General features: G+C 43.5%; 1 protein-coding gene across 1 annotated transcript in view; it reads left to right on the top strand.

The window, feature by feature from the left end:
• The window catches only part of ppfia2 (PTPRF interacting protein alpha 2), a 647,479-nt gene that overhangs the window by 473,845 nt on the left and 148,268 nt on the right, over positions 1-25,366 (top strand). Inside the window, exons 17-22 of the mRNA XM_041215777.1 lie at positions 13,873-14,011; positions 16,405-16,625; positions 18,311-18,551; positions 19,513-19,542; positions 19,888-20,015; positions 21,412-21,560. Coding sequence (XP_041071711.1) covers positions 13,873-14,011; positions 16,405-16,625; positions 18,311-18,551; positions 19,513-19,542; positions 19,888-20,015; positions 21,412-21,560 — 908 coding nt within the window. The remainder of the gene's footprint in view (positions 1-13,872; positions 14,012-16,404; positions 16,626-18,310; positions 18,552-19,512; positions 19,543-19,887; positions 20,016-21,411; positions 21,561-25,366) is intronic.

The raw sequence follows: 25,366 nt of genomic DNA, 5'->3' as shown, positions 1-25,366 counted from the left end.
AGCTCTACTTTAGACTTCAGATAAGATACAGGAGGAGCAGCAACAGCAACATTAAGTGCAGCAGGAACAGCAACATTCAAGTGCAGCAGGATCAACAGCAGCAGCAGCTGCCTTTTTCTCGGTCACATGCTACTCCAGAGGATATAGGGAATGGAGGCAAAGCTCCAGCTTGAAGATCAGCTTCCTCATGACTGAGCAACATTGCCTCAGGAGGCACTGTTGATGCTGCTGACATCTTCAGACTCTTGGAACAAGACTTCTTTCCCAGTAGACCAGGGGCATGCATTGCCAGTCACTGTCAAGGTCATCATAACTCTGAATAGTTCTTTACCTCCAGCTCCTTTCAGGGATTTGCTGGTGATATCTGCAGGATTTTACAATCTGCCATGCACAATTGAGAGAAATCTCCCAGGTGATTGACGCCATGTTTGCCCAGGCAGCCAGTTATATCCACTTTGCTACTGAGGAAAACAGTCAAAACAAGAAGGCTCTCAGATTTGCTGCAGTAGCTGTTTCTTCAATTATTTCACGGGATGTGAGAATCACTGGAAAAGCAAGCATTTGTTGCCCATCCCATCGTAGACTGCACAGATGTGCCATTCAAAGTGCCCTCAGATCAACCAGCAGTATTTATCATTAGTTCGGCGAGATTTTGGAGCAAAAGTCAGCATGAGAACAGGAGAGAGCTGCAGCAAGACTTTGGAGCATTAATCAGCACGAGACACGGAGAGAGCTAGCTGGGATGGGAGCTCAGTCTGTGGCCGTGTTCAGAGGTAAACCAAAGTGTGGCATCACAGGGAAATAGGTAAGTGATTGGTTGGTAAGTATTTTGCTTGCTTATATTTAAAAACTCATGTAATTTAATAATTTTAAGATTTCATTGGTATTAGCAAGGTTTACTAGCAGTAGCAAAGCTCATTTGAAGTAGTAGGGTTTATTGATTATAAATTAATTAAGAATATAATAATTAATTTAACACTTAATAAAGATGGCACGGCAGGTGATGTGTTGTGAATGCACAATGTGGGGGCTCCTGGACACCATTGTTATCCAGGGCAAACACATCACTAGTAAGTGTCTGTGGGTTGAGGAACTTTGGCTCAGAGTCACTGAGCTTGAGGCTGAGCTGCAGACACTGCCTTACATCAGGAAGGGGAAAGTTGCCTGGATACTATACTAAGAGGCGATCACATCCTTTAGGATGGGGTATTCTGATTTGGTCAGGGACAAGAGGGTGTGACTGCGAGTGAGGCAGATATGGGGACCCAGAAGGTAGAAGTGGAGGACTCTCAGCCTTTGCAATTATCCAACAAGTTTGAGGTTCCTTCAGCTTGTATGGTCGAGAGCAGCAGCTGCAGGGTGGATGAGCAAACTGACCATGGCACCATGTACATTCAAGCAGGGAGAGTAAATAGGAATGCAGTGGTAGAAGTGGACAGTATAGTCAGGGAGATAGCCACAGTTCTTTGCAGCTGAGAGCAAGAGTCCAGACAGCTGTTTTGCCTGCCCTGTTCCAGGGTTCAGGACATCTGCCCTGGGCTAGAGAGTAACTTGCAGTGGGAAGGGGAGAATCCAGTGTTTGTCGTTCATGTAGATACCACAACATAGGTAGAACCAAGTGAGAGGCTCTGCTGAGGAAATATGAACAACGAGAGGCTAAATTAAAAAACAGAATCTCTGGATTACTACCAGAGCTATGAGCAAATTGGCGTCGAATAAATGAGATTAGCAGGTTAAATGCGTGGCTCAAAGATTGGTGTCGGAGAAATGGGTTTTGATTCCTGGGGCACTGGCACCAATACTGGGGAAAGTGGGAGCTGTACCGTTGGGACAGTTTTCACCTGAACCATGTTGGGACCAGTGTTCTGGTGCAATTGCGGGCACGATGGGCTGAATGGCCTCCTTCTGCACTGTGACAATTCTGTGATTCTGAGTCATATAACTAGGGCAGTATAGTGGGCTTTAAATTAAATGCTGGGGGTGAAGGATCAAGTTTGGGTAAATGTAAGCAATTAAATAGTGCAGACAAGGCAAGAGAGCAAGGTAGCAATAATAGAAATGATGATCAGAGTGTGACAGGAAGGGACAGAGTATACAAACTTAAGCGTGCACCAGCAGATAAGGCTAGAGGTTTCAAAAATAGTGAAAATATATAACTAAAGGCCCTGTACCTGAATGCATTATAGCATTCATAACAGTTGAATTGACAGTGCACATAGAAATAAATATGTATGATCTGATAGCCATTACATATACATGGCTGTAAGATAACAAAGACTGGGACCTGAATATCCATGACATTTAGGGTGGACAGGAAGTTAGGAAAGGGTGGAAGGGTAGCTCTGTTAATTGAGGATAACATCGGTATAATAGAGAGAAATGACCTTGGTTCTGAAAATCAAGATGTAGAATCAGTTTGTGTAGAGGTGAAATTTAGTAAAAGTAAGAAGTTCTTTGTGGGAGTGGTTTATGGGCCCCCCTAAGAGTAACCACATTGTAGGATGGGGTATACTATAAAAAATAATGGCAGATTGTGAGAGAGGTATTGTAATAATCATTCAATTGACATGTAGATTGGACAAATCAAATTGGAAAAGTTGCCTGGTGATGAGTTCATAGAGTGTTTTCAGGATGGGTTTCTTAGAACAACACATTCTAGAGACAACCAGAGAGCAGGCTATACTATATTTGGCAATGTGCAGTGAGACAGGATTAATTAATAGCCTCATATTGAAGGTGCCCCTAGGAAGCAGTGATCATAATATGATTGAATTTCATATTCAGTTTGGGGGAGAGAAGGGTCGGTCTAAAACTAGAGTTTTAAATTTAAATAAGGGCAGTTATGAGGGCATGAATACAGAGCTGGCAATAGTGAATTGGGAAATTAAGTTAAGGGATAGGTCTGTAGAGATGCAATGGCAGACATTTAAGGAGATATTTCAGTATACTTGGAAAGGTACATCCCAGTGAGAAAGAAAGAAGGATGTACCATCCAAGGCCAACAAAACAAGTTAAAGCTAGTATTGGATTGAAAGAAAAGGCATACAATTCCATAAAGATTAGTGGCAGGTTAGAAGATTGGATAGAATATAAAAAGTAGCAACGAACAGATAAAAAAATGGAGGGAGAAATTAGAGCATGGGAGAAAGCTTGCTAGAAATATATAAATCCATAGTAAGAGTTTCTACAGATATTTAAAAAGGAAAGGAGTAAGTAAAGTGAACATTGGTCCTCTACAGAGTGAGTCTAGGAATTAATAATGGAAAATAAGAAATGGTGGATGAATTGAACAGATATTTTGTATCTGTCTTCACTGTAGAGAATACAAATAGCAACCCAGAAATACGTGCATCAAGAGGTGAAAGGGATGGAGAAACCTAAAATTACAACCACCAAGGAAAGAGTACCAAGAAACTTATTCAAACTGAAAGCTGACAAGTTCCCAGGTCCTGATGGACTAGAGTCTCAAAAGAAGTGGCTGCTGAAAGAGTAGATGCATTGATTTTAATTTTCAAAAATGCCCAAGGGCGGAATCATCCAGTCCTGTTGGTGGTGGGTGTCATGGCAGGTGTGAACAGGCAGTATGGAGAGAAGGCCAAAAATCAGTTTTATGCCGTTGTGAAATCAATTTGCGATCATTTGCTCAACGCCTCAATGGCAGGCCGCGTTTCCCACTGCTGCACATTGGGAACCCAGTTTCAATACTTTAGTATCTCATTATAAGCCCTGCTCACCGGGATCACCCCCTCACAGTGGATCATCCAGGTGTGTCGGCTTGATTGCACACTGACATGTTTCACAACTATACATAAGCAACGTGCACTTGGTGAGCTGCTCTTTGCTCAGGACTTCGACGTTCGATTGCCTACCTTGTTTCGCGCAGCACTCGCAGTTGTCAGCACCAGGCTTCGCAGGCAGCATCACATCACTTTTAGGGGGGCTCATGGGCAGGTCTCTAACTACCAGACCAACTGTAAAGCGGGGGTGGCTTTTCAATGGCTGCATGGTTAGGTGTTCCTTGGGGAAGGGGGAGAAGTGGCCTCAAGCAAGGTAAGAGGCTGCAGGGTGAGGGCTATACTGAGGAACGGGACTATCCCTGCCTGTATGTGGGGGCACTTGTTGATCTGTGCAAGTGGCCTCAAGATGGTGAGGGCTGAGGAGGTGGTCTCCAGAGCAGATAAGGCCAGATGGAAATGTGAGGGTGTATGTGAGAGAGTGAGTGGTGATGTCTCTTGAGAGGATGGTGGCTGAGGTGCCAGTGAATGTGTGGTGGCCCTGTGAATATGTGAGTTTAGAGTGATGAGTTGGTTGCCTTACCCTGGCGGCATGGATGAGATCATTCATCCTCTTTCTTCACTGGATGGCCAACCTCTTCTGTGCAATGTTGGCACTAACCATTACTGCCACCACCTCCCCTGACAGACTGGTGAGATTGCTGGACCTCCTGCGGCCAGTTGGGGGAGCTGGAGAACATTATGGAGGGCCTCCAAAAGGTATTCTAGTGATGAGTCACTGAACTCTTCTTGGCTTTCAGAGCCATGTCTTCACAGGAGCAATCCTGGGCTTCAAACATTGAGAAGTGTGTGCATGACTGCAGTTTAAATATGGCGCCTAGTGTGAGGAAGTGGCGAGTTAATGGCATGACAGGCCAATCAGAGGCATGTTTCCTGTGGCTGCATAACTAATGAGGCGGGAAGCAGATGATACGGCACACAAATATGGCTGGTGGGTAACATGTTGTTTTTCATGCCTGCTACCGCACTTAGTGCAAATCTGGGACGAGTCCACCCCTAGATTCTGGAAAAACCCATCAGATTGGAAAACAGCGAATGTAACTCTTCTATTCAAGAAAGGAGGGAGATAGAAAGCAGGAAACTACAGGCCAGTTAGCTTAACATCTGTCATAGGGAAAATTCTGGAAGTAATTATTGAGGAGTTTATAGCGGGGCACTTAGAATATCTCAATGCAATCAGGCATTGGTTTTATGAAAGGGAAATCATGTTTCACTAATTCATTGGAGTTCTTTGAGGATGTAACAAGCAACATGGATAAAGGGGAACCAGTGGATGTGCCTTACTTAGATTTTCAGAAGGCATTTGACAAGGTACCTCATCAAAGGTTACTACACAAAATAAGAGCTCATGGGGTAGGGCATAACATATTAGCATGGATAAAGGATTGTTTAGCTAACAGGAGTAGGTATAAATGGATCATTTTCAGGTAGGCAAGATGTGAAGAGATGAGTTGATCTTATTGAAATATTTAAGACCCTGAGGGACTTTAAAGAGTGGATGCTGAAAGGATGTTTTCCCTTGTGGGATAGATTAGAACTGGGTGACGCAGTTCAAAACTAAGGGGTCTCCCATTCAAGACAGAGATGAGGAGAATTTGTTTTCTTTCAGAGGGCAGTGAGTCTTTGGAACTCTCTTCCCCCTAAAGCAGTGGAGGCAGAGTCATTGAATATTTTTAAGGCAGAGGTAGATAGATTCTTGACTAACAAGAGAGTCAAAGGTGGGAATGTGGAGTTGAGGCCACAGTTTGATCAGCCATGATCTTATTGAATGGCAGAACAAGCTCAAGGGGCCGATTAGCCTACTCCTGCTCCTAATTTGTATGTTCGTACGTATAATTCCACTCCATCAGTTTCAGCTGGTATTTGACCACCAGAAGGTTTTCATGCATGTCCATGCAAAATACCCTGGAAGCTCCCACAATGCATTCATAATGTGCCAGTCACATCTCTCATAGGTCTTCGCATCTCCAAACAGAGTCAGTGGATGGTTCCTTAGAGACAAGGGATGGAATTCTCCAATCTCACCCACGGTGAGTTTTCGTGGTGGGTGGGAGGCAAAAATGCGGAAACTTGCCGTCATAAGAACAGGTCGCAATTCTCCCAATAGTGGTTTCATGGCGGTTCAGTTATCCTGCCGACTAGTGGCACGAATTCAATTTGAATTCATTAGCATGTCATGAATGATCATTAAAACAGATGCTCACAGGAATCTTGCCATGTCTTCCAATCTTCCGTCACGCCACTCAGAAATTACATCAGCGTCAAACCAGTTGAAAAGGGGGCATGCAAAAGTCAGACCTCGGTTCGCTGGAAACTTTGGGGTGAGTGGAACATATCTGGCATAGCACTATGCTGGTCTTGTTGCAATGAATGCCACTCTGCTGGGTTGGTAGGGTTGGACTGCTCCTTCTCTTTGATTTCATTGTCCCAAGGAACACCACTGTGCTGTGGTACTCATGCAGGCCTCCACATTCAGAGACTAGCGCTTCAACCGGGGCTAGGTTGTGAGGCAAGGTTTTGGGCTGACCAACACGAGGGGGGCAACGGGGAGGAAAGGCTGTGGAATGTCAGTCAGGGGGAAAGGGTGAGCAAACACGACGGGGGACTTTCTGGAGTCACCCTCTAACCTCTTGTTGCTGCCAGATTGAGCAGAAGTTTGCTTAGAAAGAAAGGAGGAAGATTTCCTTGCGATAAAAGCCACTTAAAACCAATGGCTTCATTAGCACTGTTAAAGAACTACTCAGAACTCAGCGGCTACACATCACAGTCAGTGCATCTCAAGTGTAACACATAGGAATGTAGAATTTGGGAATGAAGGCAATAATGGGGGAGACTTAGATGTATCATATATGGCATTCCATCAGTGAAGGCCTGTCATGTGTGTTTACCAGATGTGACACTCCAACTGAGCCAAAGGGCATCCACTCATTGACCATGAGCAACTGATTGGTCATTAATATGCCACATCAGAGTTTGGAGCACAGAGCTAGGTTGAGTCAATCATCTCACTTACACTTTAGCATCCTCAAGATGTTACAGATCTGCGACACCATCTTGGTTACCTTGATGTGTGTGCTAGTTTCTCAGAGACAAGGCAGCATCAGCCACCATACAATTAGGGCAGGAAAAACTATGGACCCTTACAGTCTCCAAACATGTCATCTCCTGAACATCACTTTCTTGCCCCTTGAATCATTAATTTCTTCAATGTTTCCTTTCAGAGAGAAGGCAAAAACAGATATGAACCCAGGGCTCAATGCTGCCTTTGTCAGGGTCTTAATGTAATGGAAAAGGTGAAGGAGGGAGAGACGACGACACACGCAGCTCCAGCAGGAGGGACAGGGTCAAGCAGAGCCACAGCATGAACAGGAGGGTCAGGAGGAGAGACCCAGACAATGGAGGCAACTCACTAGACATAGGGTTTATCGTCCAAGAATCTTCTATTTACAAATGAGCAAGAGACAATGCTACACATCTGCGCTTGTCCTGAGATCTATTACATCGCTTATGCCACATTCTTCATGAAGACCTGACGCGCCACGTGGAGCTGGAGGGTATCCCCTGCTAGTAGCTTTGAAGGTGACCACTGCACTCAATTTCTTGGCCTCTGGTTCTTTCCAAGGATCAACAGGCGACCTGGGCGGCATCTCTCAGTCTGCAAAACATCGATGCATAAAAGAGGCCACAGATGCTCTTTACAGGAAGGCCCATCATTATGTCAGGTTTGCTCTGGACGAAGATAGCCAAGCTGTGAGATTCACCAGCTTTGCTAGCGTCTCAGGCTTCCCAAGAGTGCAGGGTGCAATAGACTGCACCCTTGTGGGTATACAGGCTCCATGGCAGCAGGCCCTAATGTTTATAAACTGCAAGGGCTATCATTCCATCAACATGCAACTGGTGTGTGATAAACCAGAAGCAAATACTGCACGTTTGTGCAGGGTTACCTGGGAGTTTCCATGACTCCTACATCCTGAGTCGCTCCCAGGTGCCTGAGATTGTCGAGAAGCCATTATGTCTGCAGGGATGGCTGCTTGGGTACCCACTGAAGCATTGGCTGATGACACTGGTGCGTCGCCCTTAGAGTCATTCCAATGATAGGTACAATGCTACTCAGAGGTCCACAGGCTCACTTTTAGAGTAGACCATAGGGCTTCTGAAGATGAGCTTCGATGCTTAGACCACTCAGGTGACTCACCCCAATACACTCCCGACAGGTTTTCCTGCATCATCACAGTGTGTTGCGCCCGTTACAATCTGGCTATGCAAAGAGGTGACTCCCCTGTCAGAGGACGACCTGGAGGAGGATGCGAGCTCATCAGAAGATGAAGATCCGAAAGCCCAGGAACCTCTGTAGGTTGCTGAGGGTCAGTATGAGTGCAAGCATGCCATGGAGGAAGGAAGTCATGGGAGACGTGCCCATGATACATTAATCATTGACGGGTTCCAGGAAGAATAAAGTAAAGAGAGGGAATATGGCCAAACCTTTTCTAGCCTTCAATGCCATCTTCTTTCAACTCAGTGGATGTCCACCAACTTGCAGCGAGAACAAGTCCCGCATTCACACTTGCCTCATGCATCACCAGGCTATGATCTTTGCTTTGTTCTGTGGAGCCCTGAGAGTGAGCTCACTCTGGGAACTGAGAGCCCACTTAGGGACAAGATCGATGCAACAGAAGACTTGAAGCCTTCGCCGCCATTTAATGATGCCAACACTGCTGCGACTAGGGACATGCCTAGGGATTTCCTCTTCCCGTGCATATTTTTTCTTTTGCCACTACCACTGAAGAGACACACATGCTGCTAGATTATCAATACTGATGAGCTTCCCTCACTCAATGGTATTCTTTGAGGGAGAAGGGTGAGAAACACTTGCATCACACACTTGCAATAAAGATTTAAACACATTTCTCTGACATCACACAAGGGGTACGGATACTAGTTCAACTAAGGTTGACATCGCAGGAATGTTAATCTCACATGGGACACTATCACTGAGTGGGAGGAAGGCTAAACCTTGAAATAAGAGGACTCCAAACTACAAAATCACAATGCCTTCAGTTGACAGGAACTTTCACATAACCATCAAATGTATTAACAAAAGTGCAATTTCTTTACATGTCTAGCACACCCGTAACCCAAAAGTGACATCCACAGCAAAGGTGGAGGCAGCCTACTGACTGCTACGTCCTGATGTCGGTGATGACCTTGGTGGACGTCCTCTGGTGGCCGGTGGTTTGGAGGGCCCTGGCCTGATAAGGGTCACCTGCTCAGGGTCAGAAGCGCCTTCGGTGGCCTGAGAAGCTGGAGTGGATGGGGTCACAGGCAGAGTGGGGGAGGGAGAGGCTGTACACCCTTGGAGTGTCCGGCTGACGCTCATCCTCCCTGTGGATGCCTGAGGGCCCCGCCCTCACTTTTGTAGGAGATGGTGCACCCGGAGGGAAGTCAGGGTGCCTCATCACCATGTTGCCTCCATCCTGATGGTGCCCACCAGGGTGTGTGGCCATGGAGTGCAGGGCTGAGCACAAATCCATCAAGACATGCTGGACCAAGGACTCCATGGTGGTTGCCAGCCTTAGCCTGATGATCTCAAGATGCTCGATGTCAGAGCCACGACATCAGACAGAATGTGGATGGACTGCTCCATCATTCACTCTAGTCTGCTGAGTGACTGCCGAATCTTATGTTCCGCTGCCTGTCATTACATCTCCAGGATAGATTTGGCAGCTACTTTCAGAAGCTCATCATCTGACTCGGACCGAGTGGGTGGCTGGTCTCCAGAATTCCTCCAAGTGCCTGGACTGGACTGGACTGTCTCTGCCTCCTACTGCTGGGGGGACATCTCAGTTAGGTATTCCCCAGAAAGTGAGCCCGAGCCTAATCTATACCTTTGCACACCTACATGCGTCTCTGTGCTCGTGAGTGCTGTGATGGTTCTTCTGGAGCTTCATCCTCAGATGAGGTCCAGGAGCTCTCACTGGTGGAGTTGGAATGTCTTGGGGGCCTTGATGTGCTTGTGCCTAGAAAATGGAAAAGAGAGTTTCAGTTAATGAGCGTGCATTAGATAAGACTGCACGTGACTCACTGTGACTTTCAGGATTTGATGAGGTGATGGAGCTGTGATCCATACTAGCTTGGTTGAAGAGGCCAATCTCCCCTTTCCCACAGGAGCAATCCCTGTTGTCCCCAGCCAGCTCGGTTGCAGCCTCTTCGAATTCACTGAAGGCGGACATCCTTCCCATGGTCTGCACTCTCTCATGCCTATCCTGTGCCAACTTGGCCTATATGAAGAAGAAAGAAAGGCACATGATGAGAAGGAATGGAGCAGAAGTTGGGTGAGATGTATGTCCCTATGTGCTGTGAGCTCTCCCCAGAAGGGCCAGAGGATGGAATGTGAGCAACAAGATAGATGGGATGGTGATGATTTGAACATCTCAGTGAGAGAAGGAGTGTTGATATGTGTCCCCCACTGATAGTTGCCTGAAATTCCTGAAGAGAGTAGCTGTTTGAGTGCATGATGCCATGATGAGAGTTTGATATTGCCGAGAGTTGAAGGATAACTTACCCTGGCAGAGCAGATGAGATCATTCATCCCCCTCCTGCACTGGGTGGCACTTTGGGCACAGGTATCAGCTGTGCTGACCTGCTCCGCTACGGTGCCCCAGGCCTGAGATGTGAGGCTGCTGTGCTACCTGCAGCCATCCATGGGGTAGAGCACATGCCATTGTTTCTGCACTCCTCTGACCAAGGCCTAGAAGTCCTGGTGGGTGAAGTGGGGTGCAGACTTTGTCCTGAGGCACTCGGGCTTTCTCTTATGGGTTGCAGACATCTCTGGTGAGCTGGAGAGATTGAGATTGTGTGTTCTACTGGCGTTTAAATATGATGTGTGCTCGGACCTTTGAACTCACCAGCTGATGGCGGGCGGATGAATCAACTCCCGACCCGTCAGGTGATTCAGAACAAAGTGCGCCTTTGCATTATTAATGAGGCTCCAAGTGCAGAATTGGGCGTGAGTTGCCACCATTACAGGCAGTACACTGGGCGCTGCCGAAACCACCCATCAACACACTTAGTTTCACTTTGGGAAAATTCCACCCAAGAGCTACCCTCTAAGCACTTGGCTGATGACAACTGTGAGGAATCCTATCACTGAATCAGGGATAGGTACAACCGGAGCCACATGAGCACAAGAGTGGTCATTGAGCAAACCTTTGAGTTGATGATGGTGCAATTCAGGTGCCTGGACAGACCTGGGGCCACCCTTCAGTATGTACCAGAAAGGGTGCCCAGGATGGTAGTGCTGTGCCTTGCACATTATAGCACTGTAGAGAGAACTGAAGCCGCATGGGCGGGAAGGTAATAATCGCTTTGCATCCTCAAAGGAGGAGAGGGGAAGAGGCGAATGGGCAGCAGGAAGAGCAGGATGATGAGGAGGCTGGTGTGGCCAGGCTGCCTGCAGCTTTTCAACTAGCTACAGAAAAGTCCATGACATGCTCATACAGGCATGATTCAGGCAACCTGAGTGAGTGAAGCCATATGACACCAATGTTGAACCCACTGCACATCGCACTGTGTCACCCGCCAACACCCCAACACCCCAAAGCCAACACAAGTCATTCCCACAGTCAATAAGCTCTCCATTTCAGTTCACGCCCTTTGGTTACACTCTGGTCATACCATTCACAAGGCTGATGGCCATTTGGCAGGGGAATGTAACAATGAAGATGACTAGACAATGGAGACTTGAAATAAAGTTTATAGCTCATTAACATTTTCAATGTATTTTAACACACTCAAGTGAATTTTTTTATGGAATTAAAGAGTCTTCCACTTCAGTTTCTTCTTACTTCTACATGATGCTACACCTATAGCTTCAGCAGAGTTAGAGGCAAGCTCTTCAATTCCCTGCTCGGACAGCTGAGAATGCTTGTGGAGGACGTCCTGTGGGTTTTATGGCCCACGTAGGATCAGACCTGATCATCAGCAGCAGGAGTCAGCATCTGGGGCTCTGACTGAGGGGTTGGGGACTAATCAATGGATAAGAAATGGGAGCACTTTGAGTGAAATCCCCATCACCACATATCCTTTCTCTATCTTCTCTCAAAGCCCACCCACACTCTGCTGCTGACAAGAAGTTAGAGAGTATTTTGCTGCACTTCAGCAAGGCACTGAATGGCTAAAGTGAGGCTTTCCTTCATCCTACTTAAAGTAGGAGACTGAGTATGCAATCCATTGGTGAGGGCACGCATGCACTTGGTTGCCTGCGTCATCTGATGCTCCATGCAGGTGGCCACTATTTCTGTGGATGATTACATCAGTGCAAAGGTCTGAGCTATCATGGCACTCATGCTATAGATGGACTCCACCAATCTCGCTCCAGTGGTGCATTTTAGCTCCGCTTTAGAATATTTCTCTTCTTGAATTAACCCTAAGGATAAGCATTTATGTCCAGTTGAGCAGAGCTTAGAATGGCCTGCTCCTTTCAAGCAGAACACTCCACTGCAGTCCCTGCTTCAGTGCTTGTTCTTGCTCATCTGTGATGAATGGCTCACTATGTGACAACTTAGCTACTGCCTTGGAGGCCCCACCAAGTTTTGTATATCTGCACCTATGAAGAATGTGTATAATTTGCATGATGGTGCATCCTCAGATTGCACAACATCTTCTGAAGACTCTAACTAAACCAGCACCAACTCCTCCATCATACATTAAGGACCTGTGGGAAATGAAAGACAAACATTAGAAATGACATGGGGAAAGGGTTCAAAGTCAATATAGAGATGCTCATATTTCAGTTAGGGATGATAGCAAATCAACACGAATGATTGTTTTGTGCCACGTGACAGTGTGTTATCTGATTCTGTCACCCAACACAATTATCAGAGAAAAAAACAAAAAAACTGCGGATGCTGGAAATCCAAAACAAAAACAGAATTACCTGGAAAAACTCAGCAGGTCTGGCAACATCGGCGGAGAAGAAAAGAGTTGACGTTTCGAGTCCTCATGACCCTTCGACAGTTCTGTCGAAGGGTCATGAGGACTCGAAACGTCAACTCTTTTCTTCTCCGCCGATGTTGCCAGACCTGCTGACAATTATCAGAGAAGTGGCCAGAGAGCAGCTCCTGACACTGGAGGACCAATAGGATGCCCTTCAGCACTGAAGGAGTGGCAGTCTGCAGGTGCAGCAAAGGGAGAAAGAGGATGCTAAAAGATGGAGGTACCCTCTCAGCAATTTTTACAAATTTTTCAAAAAGAAATGGGCACAGCTGCCAGACTACCATTGTGAAGGAGGACCTCGCGCCTGCTGCTGTAGTTGTGTAGATATTTCAGCTGCGGCCGAGCCTCAAATTGATCCTGAAATCCTGACCCTTGCTTGCCTCTGATTAATATCCTTCATTATCCTTTTAATTATGTTAACTAGCTACCTGTCCCTTGCTGGGAGATAGCCATCAGCCCTCCTAACCTGCCTCCAGAGACAGAAAGATGCTGGCAAACTGGCGTGCCAATCAACTCTGGGAAATTCTGGGGTCTTCTGCCTCTGTTACCTCCTTCACCAAATGACCAGCAACCACAAGAACTTTGTGACAAATGTGTCTAGAGACTGGTACCAGACCAGAAAAAATGTCTTCAGGGTCCAGAGAGAAGACTGGACAGGAGAAAAATTAAATAAATTTGTTGTTGCATGCATCCACAGATTTTTTTTTTGTAATTCATACATTGAAGGTCCAGCCTCTTTGACAGATACCACTCATGGCCAGCATGATCATTACAGGCCAAATGGCCTCTTTCTGTACCGTAATGACTTGAATGACTCTATGACTCATGGGCAAATTAATGTCCTAAAAAGAAAAAAGTAACTTGCATTTATATACATATTTTTGACCTTAGGATAACCCAAACAGTTTACAGTCAATGAAATATTATTGGAGTACAGTCACAGTTGTAATTTATATTAACATTCAGCTTTTATGACATATTATTAATGCAATGGCTCTGCTAAATTAATTTATTTTTTTAAGATTGAAGAGTGTCCAGAACATTTTCTTTTCTACAAGGTAATGAAAGCATTGTTAATTTCCAGGCCACGCTTGGATACTTCACCTGATATGCGGTATTCCATGGGCTCATTGATAGATAGCCAATCTGACCATTATAGGTCTGCCAAAGTGCTAAGGAGATCACAGAAAGGGTGTACAGTAGGCCACAGAGAAGAACCAAAGGTTTGTGCATCAGATTTGAATTCATGTATAATTGAATAATTATTAAATCAATTATTGCCTTTTCTTGAACATTTCAAATAAGTTCAAAGGAATATCAAAATAAGTTTAGTATAATATAGACAGTTTATTTATAACATCTTTTACCTTTTTCTCAAAATACAATTTTAAGACATTATGGTCAAAACCAATGAATGTCATTGACAACCAAAACAAAAAGAAAACAACTTAAAAGTTGCTCAAGTACTGCAAACATATACCATTGGATAAGGTGACGGAAATATGTGAAATTGATGTTTTTTACTAACGTGGAAAAATTACAAAAATTACTGCCTAAAAAAAACCACATTTACTGTTTAAAAATTTGATCAAACTTTTAGTGTATTTTGTACAATTTCTTTTTGTTACTTAACAATTAAGCTTACTATTTAGCTCAAAATAGAGAGTAACAGCCTTCCAAGCCTTATTTCTACGATTAGGCCTTAACCCTTTGAAAGAAATCTTAAGCAAATGATTTTCAACAGCATAAAATATGTGTTCAAATAATTTTCAGGAATTCCTTCTCACTAAAAGGTTGATTGAATATTTCAGAATTACCATAAAAGTCATGTTGGTTACATGAATTATTTTCTATGGAAATTTGCAATAAAGCCCCAATATTAACGGAGAGGCATGGAGAAAGCAGAGAGTTTTACAGTTAGGAAGAACAGGTTTCCCTCATGTTCTTCCATTAGGTCCCAGTTTTGGAATCCATAACAAGTAGAATTTTTGGAACCTATTTCTGAGCCACAGTTGAAAGCCTGGCTGGCCTTTGGGCAAGGAGGCTTGCAGCACTGGGCTGTAATCAGGGAGCCTAAAGTAGGGCTGGAGAAAGCAGGGTTCGGGGGAACATTGATGGTAGAATTGGGGGAGATCAGGTTTCATAGGGAATATTAATGGAGTGTCTAGAATAAATAGGCTCAGGGGACATTGATAATAAGGGTTGCAGGGGTCAGGGGTCAAGTATACTTCAATGGTAGGGCAAGAAGAGATTGGGTGTTGCAATGACATCAATGGGGAGGCCAAAGAGATTGGGGTTTCGTGGGGGGAGACGTCAATGGAGGGGGAGCAGAGAAATCAGAAGCCAGTGTGGGAAAATTGAGGATTGAGGGGAATATTGATAGGGGTAGCCAGAAATATTGGGTCAGGGGGACATCAATGTGAGGTGTGGGACTGGGAGAGAACAGGGGTCAGAGTGACACCATTGGAAGGGGAGTGGTTGAGAGTGAATGAGGTAGGATGGAACATTGATTTGGGGGCCAGGAGCAATTGGAGACTCAAGAGGGACATTGATAGCGTAGCTGGAGAAGTCAGGGAAGATGACTGCAATGTTGGGCCAGAGAGATCAGAGGAGGAGGGGAGTGGATCACAGTGGTCTACAGAGGTTATAGGAGGGGTGCTGGGAGGGGATGGTGGGCTGTGGAGGACTTCAGAGGGCATTGAATAAAGAGTTGATGAGATGTCCAATTGGTGGGGTTGGGGGTTGGCGGGGGGGCCGGGGGTGGCAGTTAACTCATATCCCAGATGGTCCAGGGGAGAACTCCTGCTTCTGTTAGCCCTCATGCAGTGCTGGAAAAGCACCTGCAGGTTCTATGCAGCGGTCCTTGCTTATTTAGCTGCTGGGTTTCCAAGACCCAGAAAATCTGTGACATGCAGCCTCATTCGGATTTTTAAATGAAGGACCCACCTGCACCACTGCCACCCCCCCCCCCCCCCCCCCCCCCCCCCCCCCCCACACCCCCACCACCACCACCACCACCCCAACCCCACCTGCCCAAACACTCCTGGGGGTGGGCTAGTTACCTGCCACCACCCCAGCTCTGTAAAAACTGCAGTGGATGAGTTCAAAGTTGGTTGGACTCTGATTTGAGATAGTTTACATTTTTAGTTTCCACTAAAAATCTCTGCACCAAAATTGAACAAGTATAAATGTGGAACTTGTTCTAGGTGTGTCAAATAATATTGTTCATTCTCAATTCTGGAGGTTTAAAAGATAAATATTTCTGAATGTTAGAAATTAATATTTGAAATTAATGAGAAATTCTGTTATTGGGTGTTAAATATGTGTCTTTGGAAAGGTGCAAAAGATAATAATTAAAGGTTCAAAACCAAGTTAATGTAAAAATATTAAATGGAAAGCCTAGCTTTCCATTTAATTTCTGCTTTCTACAGTGATTAAAATGGCAAAATGAGAGGGTTATGGAATATGCAATTTATCCACCAAACAACTACAGTAGAAGATTGCAAATGGCATTCACACCGTTTCTCCAAAGTCTCTGTGAATCCTCTGCTGAATTTATGGTGGATGATTAGGAGAACCATCATGGAAATTTGACTCTTTCTTATCTGCACTTCAGATACAGACAATTGGTGATAAAGAGTGGAGCAGGACTCAACATATTGGTCTGTTGAGCAGCCATCAATTTGAGAGTGACACTGAAATGTCTGACATCGATGATGATGACAGAGAAACCATATTTAGTTCCATGGATCTTCTTTCACCTAGTGGGCACTCTGATGCTCAGACTCTTGCCATGATGCTACAAGAACAGCTTGATGCCATTAACAATGAAATAAGGTGACTATTGTTCTTTTGTCTATATGCCCTCCATGGGACTCCCCATCCCCCCGCAGGGCAACCTCATCTCCACGGGAGTACCCCACCCCCATAGGACTCCTCCACCAACCCCCTCCATGGGACTTTCCCATCCCCACCCCATACCGCCCATGGGATTTCTCCCAACCTCCGACTACCCCCATACTAGCCTGACCCGACTAGACCTCCCCTCCCCCAAGGCCCAACTAGAACCCCTCACCACCTCCCCAAGGCCCAACCTGACCTGACCCAAACCCCCTCCCAGTCCTCAGGCCCAACCCTCCCAAGACTGAAGCCGAGCCCCCTCCCTAAACCTCCCCCAAATCCTCAAATCCTACCCACTTACCTAATATACTTACCTTGTCAAAGACCTTTTAACCTGACTGGACCTTCAACCTTGACTGGTTTACAGCAGCTAGTGTTGTAAAAAAGGGGCATGGCTTACTTACCTGCGATTCTAAACACTTGACATGAGACCCCAGATCTCACTCAATCTGAGTCGGAAGATCAGGTGAGATAGGATCAGCTGCATTTTCAGGTAAGGACTTTTGAGCAGAGTGGCAATCCGACTCAATTGCCACTCCATTTGAACTTACAGCCCTTTATCTTAAGAGAGATTTAGATTAATTTTGCGGCTAGACTAAGGTATAGCAGATATATTTTAATGTAGATAAACACAAGATAGTATGTATTGGTACAACATGAAAGTACCTATTCTGCAGTGGATTAGTGAAAGCAACTGGCCTCAAAGGCTTTCAATAAGGCAAATTAGATAAGGGAATGCATCTGCAAGACCTTTGATTAAAAGTCAAACTTGTTATATCAACCCTATACAGATCAATAGAGAGCAAGGTTCTGGTGTATGATGTGCAGTCTAGGTCAGTTTGTCCCAGAAGAATAAAGATCCATTAGAAAGAATTCAGAGAAGACTAAGCAGGACAATTCAAATATTTAAAGGACTCAATTATGAAGAGATACTCAAGCACTGCTTGATCTTTTTGGGGTTCCTTAAAATAGTGGATAAGCAGGTGGTGATCCGCAATAAAATAATCATTCATGGACTTTGGTAGAGAAGATTTGATGGCCTGATTTTTATTGTTGGTACTCCAGGCTTTTTTATGTCCTGTTGGGAACATTTCATACTATGAGAAAAATAGTGCTTTGCACCATCTTAATAGATTCTTAATTGATTATTGATACATTTCTGCTCTCCTAATTTAGATTTCCTTTCTTTTCTCTCCTTTTCCTTACCACTGTCCATGCCCAATTCCACAGTAAAGAGGGTATTTCTGGCCTTCTCTAGGAACCCTATCTATCCTGGTTTGAATTGGCCACTAAGAGGTCAGGAGCGAATAGACTCATGTTATTTGCATGACAATATTTTCCCTCCATATATGGAAGTCTCTAACCTATCTTTTGGGACAGCATGACAAAGCTTGTGAGTTTACGATATGAAGAATAGTGGGTCTAAACCCACATCATAGCTCTTCATGGCACAGTATATCGATCATATAATTGAACTTTGTTTTGAGCCATTTTAATGAAACTTTAATGAATTACAAATGTCTCTTAGAACTAATAATGGTGCTACCATTTGCCAACACACTTGATATGAAAGCACAGAAATGCATGATTCTTTTTCAATCAAACCATTATGGATTTTTCAGGTTAATTCAGGAAGAAAAAGAGTCAACTGAACTTCGTGCTGAGGAAATTGAGAATCGAGTGGGTAGTGTTAGCCTTGAAGGTCTAAATTTGGCCAGAATGCATCCAGCAAGATCTATTACAGGCTCTGTCACTGCTTCATCATTAGCTAGCTCCTCCCCTCCTATCAGTGGACATTCAACACCCAAATTCAGAGCGCGTAGCCCTGCCAGGGACATTGATCGAATGGGCATCATGACATTGGTGAGTTTAGGGATAAAACTTAGGGCAACAGATTATTTCTGATTTTTCTTGCAAATGTTAACAAATATTTTAATACTGCTACTCTTTATTTTTAAAATGAGATATTCATGTATACAGAAGGTAATCTACAGTTAAATCTTGTGTTTTTAAAATTTTTAGAAATCATGGGCCATCATCATTGTTCAAACTTAACATAGGGCTGCATCTCTCGGTCAGTGAGCAGGGGGCGGGGCCTGCTCACCGACACATGAAATGACGCAGGGTGACATCGGGCGGGCGTCCCGACGCCATCCCGCGTCATTTGCATTTTCAGGCCTGTCAATGGCCACTTAAGGCCATTAATAAAGTAATTGAACTAATCAATGGGCCTGCCCATCCTTCCTTAAAGGCAAGATGACGTTACATGAGGGATTTTAAAATTTCAGAATATTTTAAAATAAAAGTTATGGATATGTCCCAACTCATATGACAGTGTCACATGTGGGGCTATGTCAGTAAATTTTTTTCTATTCTTTAGACTGGTTTTCACATTTAAGCCGATCTCCCTGAGGCAGCACTTTACCGCAGGGAGATTTGTGCGCTCTTGCGTGCACATGTGCGAAAGAGCACACTCCCGGCTAAGGGAATACCCCCGCCCACACAGGGAGTGCTTAGAGCTTCCTGGCGCCGACTGGGGGTGCCAATCAGGAACCTGCCTGCTCACACCTGCTCCTGCAGAACTCCCCCCAACAGGGGGAAGATCCTTCCCATAAAGACTTATATGATATTTTTGAATGGAAAATTTAGAAGTCTAGGTTCCCAAGCAAGTTTGAAATTCTGGTTATACACATCTCTGTTGGTTTGTTATGTATGACACATGGTAACCTCTTATTCAAAGTCAAATTGGAAAATGAAATAATATTTACATTGGCAATCTGCAGTTCCTGCTTAATTTGTGTCTTTACTCTTTTGCAAACATCAGCCTAGTGATCTAAGGAAGCATCGGAGAAAGGTAATTATTTTAAGAACATTCCATGAGAACAGTATATGTGTAGATTTTAGGCATGCAGTTATTCTTTGAAAATCACATTTAAAAACCCTGAAGGCGTTTACCCAATTTATTTAAAGTCATTATTTGTTTAATATTGCTGAACATATTATTTTCAGATTATTTATGGCTATGCCTAAACAAATAAGTGCTAATTAGTAAATTTCAAATCATATTTAGCTGCACTTTTAACAAGTATTATTAAAACTAATATTAGAAGTAATATCAAGGCATATAAATATAATGAGGTTTAAATAACTCCAGTGTTTAGTATGTATTTGATGCTAAACCTTTTACTCCTTATTCCAGATTGCAGCTGTTCAGGAAGAAGGTCGTGAAGATAAAGCCACAATAAAATGTGAAACGTCACCTCCATCAACACCAAGACCAGTAAGAATGACACATACCCTGCCCTCCTATCACGATGATGTACGTAGGTAAGTCTATCTGGGACCTACGGCCAAGACTTGCTTAGAAAATTACATTGTTAGGTTTACCAATGATATTTTTAAAAGTGCATCATGTTTCATCATCAGTTTACTAATTATTTCATATCAGATTAGGGATACTTCACAGAAGTGTTATATTAAATTATTTCCAGAAGGGAAATGTTTCAGTGAATCACATTTTTCCTGTGAAATAAACTTATTTGAGACCTTCCTGTGAATTGTTCTTCTCCCTCATACTGAATTTATGGTCAAGAGATCAGTTTAGAAAATTAAGCTAAGATTTTTTCGAGTAATTCTTTTGCATCCATTGTTAGTTTAGAAATGTTTGCATTAGTGAATTGTTCTTGACCTTTCTCTTTTTTAACTTTCTATAGGGATAGTGAAAACTTGTAATTTGAAATTTTCTTGGTAATCGCGTGTATTTTTTCATTACATATCACATGATTTATAATAGTTATGGTTGGTGATCCATTAATTGTTATGATTGATGCAGTTGGTAAAGTGGAATTATTTAAAAATCACAGAGGGAAACTTTAAACAACTGGCATAATCAATAATTTTAAGTGTTACGTTTGAGATGTGACTCTAAACTCAGGAATCAGACCACTGGTTCTCAAGGTTTTACATTAAACTAAATGAAACATTTTATTAATTGCACAGGTTAAAACATATATATATATATATATATATATATAGCTACAAATTATTACTATCTTAACTTTTAACAAATTCCTAAACTAATCTCCAATAAGGCAACAGAAACCCATAGACTTTAAGCACGCACCAGGCAAAGCATTTTCACCTTACAAATTCAAAATGAGATTCTTTTCACTGTGGAGCCAGTTGGAGGCTTGCAGCTGCCTTTTGATCTTACATTGACTCTGCCTGCACACCTGAAAACTTCTGAAGTTATACTGACCACCACTGAATGAATTCAAATTCTGCTTATATCACCAGCCTCTTTCAAATTTACCTTTTAACAATGAAACCCCTTTCATAGTATCAATTTTATTAGTAATATAAACACATGGCTTGGTATCTGTTAGAAAGGGTTAAAGTTTTCACCCCACTTCTTGAATGCTCTATTCAAAAAATGAAACTGCACTTTACCTCTCTGTTTACATCTCAAACTAGTACATAAAAGCACCCAGACTAGCTGGCTTCAATCCAATTAAGACATACCCTGAGACCAAACCTCTATTTTAAAAGAAAAATATTTTCCAAAATATTATATACATTATTAGCTTCATGACATAATTTATATATTTTTACTGAAATAATTTTGTTAAATCAGAAGGAGTAAGCAACAAAAATGTGTGAAGAATAATTTACAAAAGGCTGAATGAGAAGAAATAACATGAACTTCTGAATTGATCCTTTACAGTTTTTCAGCATCAATAGAAGCAGAAATGGGCAACTACAGCAGCACAAGTAGCCAAGACTCACTCCATAAAGCACAAAAGAAGAAAGGAATCAAATCTTCTATAGGCCGTTTATTTGGCAAAAGAGAGAAAGGGCGGCTAGCACACCTTGGCAAAGACCATTTGGCCTCAGTACAAGGTTAGTGAACTGCGTATCAATAGTAAGTTTGCTTGAGTGGATTAATATTTTTTTTCATTTTATAAAAAACTTTGTGCATACATTTTGTTTTCATTTTAACTAATTTTAAAACTTTAATTTGCGTTGCTGGAAAGAAGAACATTATTATTCACTTAGTCAGCCCAATTTAGAGAAACATAATTGCTGCAATTGTGGTGTTTTGATGCTACAACTTTCTGTTTATGAGGAATAGGCTAATAAATGAGAATATTTTCAAAAGTTCTCTTTAAACCATTCATCCCTGCTTAGTGAGAGATAAAAGTGTTTATTGTTAGGGCACAACTGAAATAAAACCTAAATTAAAACTAGTTCTATTTGGTTCGATACCTCCTCAGCAAGGCAACCTGAAAACAGTTTTCCTGTTTAAAATAAACAGAAATAATACTTATAGATGATCAAGTGAATTTGATATTTTAATATTTTTCACAAAGGAAATAGAAAATATTGCTCTATGGCCTTCCATCTGGATAGTTATAATTTGAAATTAATGAACCTTCATCACTGATTCCACAATTTTAAGAAATAATCTTTCCCTAGAGTCATAGAATCATAAAATGATACAGCACAGGAGACCTTTTAGCCCATTGTGCTTATAACTGCTCTTCAAAAGAGCTATCCAATTAGTCCCATTCCCCTGCGCTTGCCCTATAACCCAGCAATCTTTTCCTGTTCAAATATTTATCCAGTTTCCCTTTGAAAGTTCTTATTGAATCATTCCTCCCTTTCAGGCAGTATTCCAGCTCATAACAACTGATTGTGTAAAACTGTTTTTTCCACCTTTGAAAGCAGTTTCTCATTATTTACTCTAAAAAAAAGCCCTTTCAGGTTTTTAACATCTATATAAAATCACTCTTTAACCTTTTCTGTTTTAAGAACAACCTCAAAGTCCCTAGAATCTCCACATAACTGGAGTATTTCATTGATGGTACTCTATTCACTTTATCTAAACATTTTATAAGTCTTAAACTTCACCTAAATCTCCTCTTAGACTTTGATAACATAGTGTAAATAATGCTGTTATTTTGAATAAGGGTGTTAAATTGGCCACTCTCCAGTCCAATAGCACAAGTGTCATGCTCAATTGTAAAACTGTGGCCAGATGCTCTATAGATTCTTTCACAATCTACAATGCAAGGCATTAGGACTTGGTGACTTATCCACCTTGAGCTCTGCTATTTTTTCAGAATCACCTCCTTTATCCTTAACAATTGTTCCATATCCTCTTCTAATAATCAAATAGCCAAGCTTCCACCATAAGTTGTAAAAAATATGCAAAATATTGTCTAACCATTTCTACCATACCTTAATCCTTCACCCTAATGTTCCTATCCTCCTTTAACTGTTCTTTTACATTTTATCCTTAAACAAGTCCTTAAAAATTACTTTTATATTACCTATGAATTCCTTCTGAATTTGTTTGCCCTATTTTTATAATCTACCTCTCTTTTCAGTTTCAGTATGTTTTTGGGCACTTATTCATGGGGCAGAATTTTACGAGTTGGCGAGTGGGGGCGGGGCCTGCTCGCTGACGTGTAAAATGACGAGCGGTGACACTCGGGGGGATCTCCCGACGTCACCGTGCCCAATTTAAATTTTCAGGAAGACGGGGGCGCAGCGAAATCAGCTGTGCGCCCACCAACCCGTCAATGGCCAATTGACAGGGTCAATTAAATAATTAAAGGACCTGCCCGTCCAACCTTAATGTTGGCAAGCAGGCTAGGAGCTCCGGCGGGAACTAGAAAAAACATGAAACATCATCCACTAGCAGGATGAGGTTCCTTGTAGGCTTTAAAAATTTTTAATAAAGATTTTGTAAAAATTACGGACATGTCCCAACTCATGTGACATTGTCACATGAGGGGACATGCAAGGGAAATTTTATTTTTCTATTTTTATCTTTTTTACACATACAGCCAATCTCTCTGAGGTAGCACTTAGCCTCAGGGAGATGAATGCGCTCTTTTGTGTGCATGCGCGAAAGATTGCTCGCTCAACATTGGGATTCCCCCGCCCGCACAGGGAGCACATAGCGCTTCTGTGCGGACGTCAAGCTGGGCGGACTTTAATTGGCCCACCTGGGTAAAATGGTGGCGCACCTCCGATCGGGGGCACCGATCGGAAGCGTGCCTGACGGGGGGGATAATTCAACCCATGGAACTACATTCCTTGAAGTATCCACTTGTTGCTTTATCAGAATATATTTATTTTCTTTTTCATCTTTGAAGACTTTCTACTGTTGATCAGTCATGCTGTTATGCTAATGTTTCTCCCAGGTAAAGTGGGCCAGACTCCTCCTTATCTCACCGCGCTATGTCTTTTCCCTGTTTCTCAGCTCCCTTGTCTTTGATTCTTCATGAACATTTTTTACTTATACGCTAAATATAACTATGTTGTGGTTATTTCCCAATTGTTTCAAATTATCAGAACTATTACTTGCCTCACTTCTTTTTTCCAGAACGAAATCAAATGAAACTTCAATTTTCTTGTTAGACTAGAAACATGCTGGCCATAATTTTCCGTCCCCGTGGGCGTGAGCGGACGATATGGCGAGAAGGCCAAAACTTGGTTTCACAACATCGTGAAACTAGTTTACGATTGTCCACTCCACCCATCAATGGCTGGCCACATTTCCTGCCACTGCACATTGGAAGCATAATTATAAGCCCTGTTCGCTGGAATCAGTCCCCCATGCTGGATCATCTGGGCACGTTGGCATGATTGCATGCCAATGTGTTTCACAACAGCTTTTAAAAGGCGTGCACCTTGCGAGCTGAGCTTCGAGGGGAACTCGGAGGTTAGTGCACACTAACATTGCATAGCACTTACAAGGGTCGCCCAGTGACTTCAAGGAAGAGGCACCGCGCATTCAGGCAAGGGCACAAGCAAGTCACTTTATCCCCGCTGGCTGACAGTGCAATGCCAGGACAAAAGTTCCGGTTGGGTCGAGTTGGGGGTTAGCGGGCAAGTCAGCATAGCCTGATGGTAGTACAAATACTAGCAGGGGGAGGAAAGCAGCAACGCATTAGGGAAACCTGGTATAAAGTGACCATTCCTCAACAGCTGAGACAGTTCAGGTGCAGCCATGTTGACATGCTTGGAGTCGAGCCTCTAGCTTACCTGCCCGCTCAAGCAAAGCAGAGGCATGAAAGTGCTCCTGAACTTTTCACCCCACGGGCACAGACTGCAAACTAATGAGTATTTTAGTGGACTGCATAACAATTAGACAACTGGGCTTAGTCGTACAATCTCCTTGTGAAAGCTGGCCATGGAACAGTCCCTGGTAGAGGTGCACACAGCCCCTTGCAATGTCTTCATTCAGTTTTGGACCAGTCTCCCCCATGGTTCAACCTAACAGCACGGCCTTGCATGTGGGTTGGGAGAATGCCTGCGCCTGAGCAGAGAGCACAGCATGTAGTCCAGTAAGCAAAGCTGCCGCCAACTGGTCAGGTAGATCCGGGCGGAGGTGGTTGGGGTTTCAGGCAGCCATGCAGCGCACTAAACTCTGGCCATCCAAGTGGTGGCCAGCATTCTCCGGCATGCGTTAAGGGGCCTTCAGACTAAATCAAGAGACATCCTTAGTACACCCATGCTAACCCATGTGTTTCTCTCTTTCATCCAACAGGAGGAGTACCTCAGAAGCATGGGGCCTGCTGACCTAGCTGTTTGCCTCATGGCTTACAGGGAGTGGAGACAAAGGAGAAGGGAGCAACAGAGATGCCTGGCTGGGCAGAGGGAAGAGC

Source organism: Carcharodon carcharias, chromosome 21 (genome assembly GCF_017639515.1).
Source record: "Carcharodon carcharias isolate sCarCar2 chromosome 21, sCarCar2.pri, whole genome shotgun sequence".
Taxonomy (NCBI): domain Eukaryota; kingdom Metazoa; phylum Chordata; class Chondrichthyes; order Lamniformes; family Lamnidae; genus Carcharodon; species Carcharodon carcharias.
This window is presented reverse-complemented; position numbering and strand designations above follow the sequence as displayed.